This window comes from Geospiza fortis, unplaced genomic scaffold (genome assembly GCF_000277835.1).
Source record: "Geospiza fortis unplaced genomic scaffold, GeoFor_1.0 scaffold324, whole genome shotgun sequence".
Taxonomy (NCBI): domain Eukaryota; kingdom Metazoa; phylum Chordata; class Aves; order Passeriformes; family Thraupidae; genus Geospiza; species Geospiza fortis.
In genome coordinates, this window is record NW_005054559.1 from 117,456 (window position 1) to 125,422 (window position 7,967).

General features: G+C 41.0%; 2 protein-coding genes across 2 annotated transcripts; both read right to left on the bottom strand.

Moving 5' to 3' along the window:
* Positions 1–1,948: 1,948 nt before the first annotated feature.
* On the bottom strand, positions 1,949–2,896 carry LOC102038766 (olfactory receptor 6Y1-like). Its single transcript, XM_005429598.1, has one exon. It carries the CDS (start codon positions 2,894–2,896, stop codon positions 1,949–1,951), a length of 948 nt encoding a protein of 315 aa, XP_005429655.1.
* A 3,729-nt stretch (positions 2,897–6,625) lies between these two features.
* LOC102038933 (olfactory receptor 6B1-like) lies at positions 6,626–7,823 on the bottom strand. Its single transcript, XM_005429599.1, has 2 exons — positions 7,762–7,823; positions 6,626–7,665 (listed from the first exon to the last, which is right to left on the bottom strand). The coding sequence occupies exon 2, from the start codon at positions 7,583–7,585 to the stop codon at positions 6,626–6,628; it is 960 nt and encodes a 319-aa protein (XP_005429656.1). The 5' UTR covers positions 7,586–7,665; positions 7,762–7,823.
* Positions 7,824–7,967: the final 144 nt, after the last annotated feature.

A 7,967-nucleotide genomic window follows, 5' to 3' on the forward strand; every position in this document is an offset into this window, starting at 1 on the left:
CTACTTTTTTCACTGCTTCTTATGCAGAACGCTTCCTGCCCTTTGTAGATTTTTTTTCTGCTAAGCAAAACACTGTGGACCTAATCAAGACCTCATTAACCATTAGAATCTGCTTCCTTCTGTTGTAGTTGAGACAGAGACAACACAAAGCCACACTCCATTTTTAGAAGGCTTCAAACTGTTTTTATTATAGCCTGCATGCTTTTCATACATTCTTACAAAAGTCATAAGTTTACTTATTGGCCATAAAATACAAACAAAGTGCTCATTGGAATAGGCAGTTGAAGTTTCTCTTATTTATCCTTCTTTCTTTCTTGCTTTCTCTGTCAATGACCTTGGTAGGAAATTCTTTCAGGGGTAAACATGGATCCTCTTCTCAAACTTCTCTCTGGCTCACAGAAGTCACTGTAAAACCTCTTCCAGATTATCAAAACAGAACAGACACCCTTGCCTTCTCCCCAAGCAATAACGGTTCTCCTCTCTAAACAAAAGCAAGTTTTCACGAAATGTGTTCTCTTCTCTGACTCCAGGAGTGCACTCACCTCTGAAACTGAGAAGTCTGGTTCAGGTGAGGGCCCAGCCTCTAAGGGAACACTGCTCTGGGGTGCAGCAATCACCCCAGGAAGGGAAAAACATCTCACAGTTCCTGTTTGGGTATCACAGACACCCCAGGATGGGGCTGTTTTCAAAAAGCAAACTTGCGTTCTTCTCAGCACAGGAGTGTCACATTTAGTTACAGCAAACTGTATTACATTTTCTTTGTTTTGGCACATGGTTTCAAATAAATCTGCATGAAATAGATGTTTCTGTTCTTGATATAATGGCTTCCCAAATTTTGTGACTGGCAACTGATCAATATGTTCTAAACCCAGAGTATCTAACATTTGCATACATTCTTATCAGCTCCTGGAGGCAGAGAGAGATTTAGAGAGAAGGAAAGTTTTTCAAAAGCTGAGATTGGACTTAATCTTACCTTGTTTACTTGTGGGTAGTGACTTATTTACAGTACTTTAAAAGTACTTGAATTTGTGAAAGTGTTTATTAGGAAAACTTCCAGAAATAAGCTTAGATGCAAGAGGGACCTTGCATTCTCAAAAGGTTTGTGTGAGACTTTTCTGTATTCTCTCCTTCCCTAAGGAACCCCTGTTGAATAGGTTATGAATTATTTGTTTCAGGTTATCTAAGAATATTATTATTAGTGTACATAAATTGGATGATAATCCTCTTCACCGTGTATTTGAAGGATTTCCCTGACATTATTTCAAAACAATCACTTCAGGTCAGTGCTTTAAAACCAGTCAAGTGTGTAGCCAAATCACTGCATTAAAGGAACTTCAAACCTTGCAAAATTTCAATTAAAAACTCATGAAGGAGTTGTGGAGCTGAGACAGAGGCCAAGTGACAATGCAGCTGTACCATGTGAATATTCACATTATACCTTCTCTAATGCCATATTAGAAACATTTGCTTCTTCAGAAGATGGTTCCTTTTATCCTACACCAGGAATCTAAGAATGTTACTATTACCCATCCTTTTCTGCTGCCTATTCCTCTCAAGGGATAATCACAAAATCTTGAACTAAATAAATCACACATAGATAGCTGATTTTCACATGCATTTACAATGTTTTCTGGACTCTATTCCATCCAGACCAAACAAATCTGGGTTTTATTTTCCAGCATTTCCAAACACCTTTAAAAACAGAGCAGTCATTCAGCTGGAGACTTTTAAGAAAGGATGACAGCATAGATTCTTAGGGGGAAAACAAGCAAAAAAACCCCAAACCCACACATCTCATGTCAAAACCATAGTATATACATAAATATATCAAGGTTTAATTCAATAAATATGAGCAGTGTTTGCATGGATTAAGGTTTGGACCTCCTGACTTCATCTCCTCAGCGCTCCCAGGGGATCTTCATGAGCAAAGCCCCTTCTCTGGCACTCTTCAGTTGATTTCTTTGGTGTCTCTTCTGCAAGTAAAAGTCTTCCTCATGGCAACCCTGACTTCTTTGTTTCTAAGGCAATATATGAGAGGATTCAGAAGTGGCACAACCACCGTGTACAGGACTGACACCAGCTTGTTGGCACGATAGGTGTACATGAGCTTGGGGTGGGCGTAGGTGAAAAGAGTGGTGGAGTAGAACAAAATCACCACGGTCAGGTGGGAGCTGCAGGTGGAAAAAGCCTTTTGCCTCCCCTGGGAAGAAGGAATCTTCAGCACAGTGAAGAGGATGCAGATGTAGGAGGCCACCACAGTGCACAGAGGCAGCATGATGACCAGCAGAGCCAAGGTGAAGTCCACGAGCTCGGCCAAAGAGGAATCGCTGCAGGAGATGTTCAGGAGGGGGGAAATGTCACAGAAATAGTGATTGATTTTGTCCACATCACAGAATGAGAGCCTGGCTATAAAGCTCAGCTTGATGGAAGAGGTGGCCAAGCCACACATCCAACAGGCAGCCACCAGCTGAGCACAGAGCTTGTGGCTCATGATGAGGGGGTACCGGAGGGGTTTGCAAATGGCCACAAAGCGGTCGTAGGCCATCACGGCCAGCAGAACATACTCAGTGCAAACAAAAGTCACAAAGAAATGCAGCTGTGCCATGCAGCCCTGGAATGAAATCCTTTTGTCATGAGACAGGACATCTCTGATCATTTTTGGCTCAATGACAGAAACATACCAGATCTCTAAGAAGGACAGATTCCCTAGGAAGAAATACATGGGTTTTTGCAGGCTGTGGTTATTTCGGATGATGAGAATGATGAGGAAGTTTTCCAACACAGTTAATAAGTAAACCAGAAGTAAAGCGGAGAAGAGAAGCAGCTGCAGTTCACCAGTGGTTGGAAAACCCAGGAGAATGAAATACATGACTTTGGTTTCATTCCTCCCACCCATTCTGCAGAAGAAAGATGAACCTTATCCACCTGCAATAAATTGATACAATCACACCTAATACCAGGCTTAAATTCATAGCCATAAGTTACACCACCACTTAAAGACTCTGTAGAAGCTCAGACATTTTTTTGCTGGGTTTTTAGAAATGAACTTTGTGAAATTTATCTGCTCAATGCAGAATTTTTCATTTTAAAAATTAAAGCATGCTTTTAAATTTACATTCCATGGAGATAAATATACATTACAAATTTATATTTCACAGAGATAAATATACATTACAAATTTACATTTCATGGAGATAAATATACATTACAAATCTCACCTTAGACAAATGATGATGATGCTAATATATTTTCCATCCAGTATAAAGAAGTGACAGGTTATAGGTAGACATTCCCATTTCCAATGCTTTAGTTTCTACATCTAAACATTTCTAACGTTCTATTATGTATATTCCATGAACTCTAAGAGAAATGTGAAGCACCACAAGGATATATTCATTTTTAAAGTAAAATCCCCTCCAAACAAATCTGAAAGAGCCCACTAAAAGTTTCTGTATCTGGGTCTGAGCACACTTACATCTACACAAATCTATTGAGATGGTTCCCAGAGATCTCAGATACAGCATAAGTGCAAGCAAATTCCAATTCTGGGTCTGGTTTGTTTGCAGCTAACTCAGATTAATCCTTCAAAAATAAGAGTGGCTCAGGCTGTGCTGGTAAAAACAAAACTGTTCTCAACCTTCTGTAGTGGGAATCCACTGGTCCTGGAGCATGTGATCAGTAGGGTACAGCTGAAGTGTGGATTGATATGTCAGTGCTGTGATTTATACCAGCACAGAGAAATCAACACTTTGTTTACCTGTGGTGTCTCATGAGGTCTGATTCAGAAATTGTAGTAGCCTCCCAATGGAAGCAATCACAGAAAGAGGAGGGATGTTGTTGTTTCCTCTGTGATTCCATGCAGAGCAGAAGAAACTCTGAAGATTTTTTTTTCTGAGACACTGAACAATGAAAGAATACCAGCTAATGTCTACTGGTTTTTATAGGGCAGAGGAAAGTAAAAACATACCCTGAGGCAGAGGATATGGCAATCTTTTACCAAAAGGTAATCTAGAAAAATATTTTAGTGCCCTAATCTAAATCAGTGACCTTAACTGATAATCACATTTGGAGTGAGCGATTTTGGATAAGTGTTGTTTCACCCACACAGGAGTTATGTGTACAATCTTCAGACCCGCAAATGCCAAGCTGTGCATTTTCTGAATTTTCTAATACACTGCAAATGTGTTCAGAGCAAAAGGAGGATCAGAGATAGCATTGATGTGTCCCCTGATGAGGTCAGCTGCCTCCCAAACAGAGCTGAGGAGCTGCTGCAGGATTCTGTAGCACAAAGAGTACAAAACCTGATGTGGTCCCCTCCATGCTGCCAGGGGGGAGCAGCTGTTTGTAAAATCTCCCTCCAGCTGGTCTCATGTGAATCAGATATCTTCCTTAAGACAGCACCATGGCTAAAATTACGTTTATTACATTTAAATTACATTTATTACATTAAATTTCATTAATTACATTTAAAATTACAATTATTTTCATACAGTGAAAATAATGAGAGTCCAGCATCTAGGAGAGCTGGAATTACAGAAGTTATTTGGCTGTTGGGGCATACAGTTTGATTTGCTTTGCAAATATGTAAGAATCTAGTGACATTTGACATACTTTATGGTGTGCTGCTGAATTCTAACTTCTGGCCAAAGCAACATGTGCATGCTCAGGAATGTAAGGGCATCCCATGAAGAAGACAACTTTAAAATAATGTCAGTGTGTGGAGAAGGGAGAGTAGTGTTAGTTCTTATCTCATTTCTGTTAGGTTGGTGAGGATCCAATTACCATGGACCAATTTTGGGATCCCTGCAATTCAAGGAAAATGTGGATAAACTAGAGAGGTGCTTACTGAGGCCTGCTAGGATGTGAAGATATGACTCAGGGTACATGAACCATGAAAGAGGTTACTGGGTTTGTTCAATATGGGGTTTTGGAGGCTGTGCTGTGTTCTAACAGTGACAAGCTATAAAAAGAGACAAAAACAATGATTTGCAACTCAGTAGCTGCTATTTAGGCCATTAGATGTGAGGTCAGAGCAGTGCTTAAACAGCTCCCCTGAGAGATTTTAGTAGCTCTGACACTTTCAGCTCTCAGCTAGACCAAGGCACAGCTGATGTAACAGAGACATGGGCAGAGTTATGCTGTAAAATTATAAATATATTCACATGTGGAGTACTGCACTCAGCTCTTGGCTCCCCAGTGGAAGAGTGACATGGATCATCTGCAGAGCATCCATTCCCTGGATAGGATTGAACATATTGCTCAGTGTTGAAATCTACTCAGTGGGTACCAGATCCACTTCCCTAAACATGAATTTCTGTTGCAGTTTGAGATGCCACAGACTTTTCCATTTGACATCCATACCAAAGAATCATACAAAAACTTGGGTTGGAAAGATAACTTTAATTCCAGAATATTTTAACTCGTTCTGCTGTTACAAACATATTTTAGAGTGTCAGGTTTTTCAGGGACTTGTCAGGTCAAGCTCTGCAAAGCTCAAAGGAGAGAGATTTCTTGACCTTTCTGTGGTGCTTCATCACTCTATCTTATCTGAATTTAATTTGTTGGAACAAGTTCCTGTTGGTTTTGTCTTTTCAGTCATGCCCAATTAAGAATTGCCCCTATCTCCTCTGTAACTCTCTTCAGGTGGTGGCAGACTGCAGCTAAAAACCTCCTCAACATTCTTTTTTCCAGACTTAAAAAACTGCTCCCATCTGTCTCTCTTTGTGTGCTGTGTGCTCCCACCCTTCTGTCATTTGGTAATTCTCTGCTGGAATGTCCATTTTGTCCTTCTTCTAGTGGGAAGTGCCAGACTGGACACAGTAATGTCGATGTAGTCCTGGGTAACAAACAGAGCCCAGGATCATTTGCCATCAGGCTGATGAAGCAAGATTTTGTGTCTGTGTGTTAAATTACCTTAAAGTTCTTCCTGGCCCTCTCCTTTGAATGTTCCTTTAGGAAAGATCTGTGTTTAGGCAACTGATTGTTCTCTTAGTGCTTATATCTCCTCATGTGATGTAGAAGGGTCACAGGAAAATAACATTTAAAAATCAGGAGGCTCATTTAGCATTTAACATGGAAATTAAACTGTGCAAACTAACTCTTTTCCCCAAAAGTAAATGTTTGGTTTCTGAATCTGAGCTACTTCCCAAAGTTATATTTCAAGTTAATGAAGAAGAAACTTCTCACTGGTGTTTCATGGTCTCCTATCACAGCTATCTAAAATGACTGGTTTTATCTGAATTACTGAAGTTCCCATCCTCATTCCTGTGAAGAAAGTCAACATAACTATTATTTGGTGCCTCAAGTTCTTGAATCCTAGTTTCATATTAAGTTGAATCATGGTCAGAACGCAATTTTGTTCTTTGATGCATACCAAAAAAATACATTCAGAGAAGACAATTATGTTTATTGCCTTTTCCACTCCTTGGGAATGAAGAGTGACGTGTTCAGTTAGAAAAACCTTTTACATTCACATAGATTCATAGATTTTAGCTGAACATGCAGATTGACTCCAATAACCAATAATTGGAGAACCCCAATAACCCTTTCTGTCAAAGTAAAAATCTTATTAAGCTTTCATAGGATTCAGACACATTCAGTTGGAAGATCATCTCCCAAGCATTCATTAGTGGTCAGAGGCAGAAACTCTGGAGAGAGCTGTCCTGCTACACAAAACCTTCAGCAAAGTGTCCTTCACCTCCTGGTTCCTCAGGCAGTAAATGCATGGGTTTAGCATTGGGGTGACAATGGTGTAAATGATGGAAACCAGCTTGTTGAGATCCCTGGAGTCTGCACTCCTGGGCCGAGCATACATGAAGAGAGTTGCTGAGAAGAAAATGATGACCATAGCCAGGTGAGAAGCACAGGTGGAGAAGGCTTTCTTCCTGTTCTGAGCCTTGGGGATGAGCAAAACAGTTCTGATTATGCAGGTGTAAGAAATGATGATGACAGAGAGGGGGATCAACAAAGTAAACAAGGCCGAGATGAAATCCACCATCTCAGCAAGGCGCCGCTGGGTGCACGAGAGGTTGAGCAGCGGGCTGATGTCACAGAAGAAGTGGTTGATGACCCCGGGCCCACAGAAGGAGAGCTGGGAAATGAAGGAGATCTTGAGAACAGCTATGAGGAAGCCAAGCAGCCAGCAGGCCGTGGCCAGCTGCAGGCAGGCCCTGTGGCCCATGGCGAGGGCGTAGTGCAGCGGGGCGCAGATGGCCACGTAGCGGTCGTAGGCCATGGCAGCCAGCAGGACACACTCAGTGCACACCAGGGCGATGAAAAAGTACAGCTGGGCCATGCAGCTCGCGAGGGAGATGTTCTTGTTCTTCACCACCAAGGTGAGCAGCAGCTTGGGAACGGTGACTGAGATGTAGCAGGCCTCAAGGAAAGCGAGGTGGCCCAGGAAAAAGTACATGGGCTTGTGGAGCTGGGGGTGGGTGATGATCAAAGTGATGATGACCATGTTCTCGGTGACAGTCAGCAAATACACGGCCAGGAAAATGACAAACAGCACAGCCTGCAGCTCTCTGGTGGTGGGGAATCCCAGGAGGATGAACTCATGGATGTGGGTATCATTTTCTTGTGCCATGATGACCTTGAAAACCTGGAATGCTGTGGTATTTACATTTTCTGAAGAATCCCTTTGCTCAGCATTTTTCTCCTGAGAAGCTGAGAAGCCTCAGAGAAAAAGGAAAACAATTATTATTTCATTTGCTTCTCCTGTGTTTTGCTCATCTGGAATGTGTTTGGAAATTGTTTACTCACAGGTGATTGCTTCATTGGATTCTGGTGTGAGTTGTTTTCACTCATTGGCCAATCAGGGCCAAGCTGTGTCGAGACTCTAAAAAGAATGATGAGTTTTCATTATTATCTTTTTAGTATTTAGTAAGTATCCTTTCTGTATAATATAATATAATATAATATAATATAATATAATATAATATAATATAATATAATATAATATAATATAA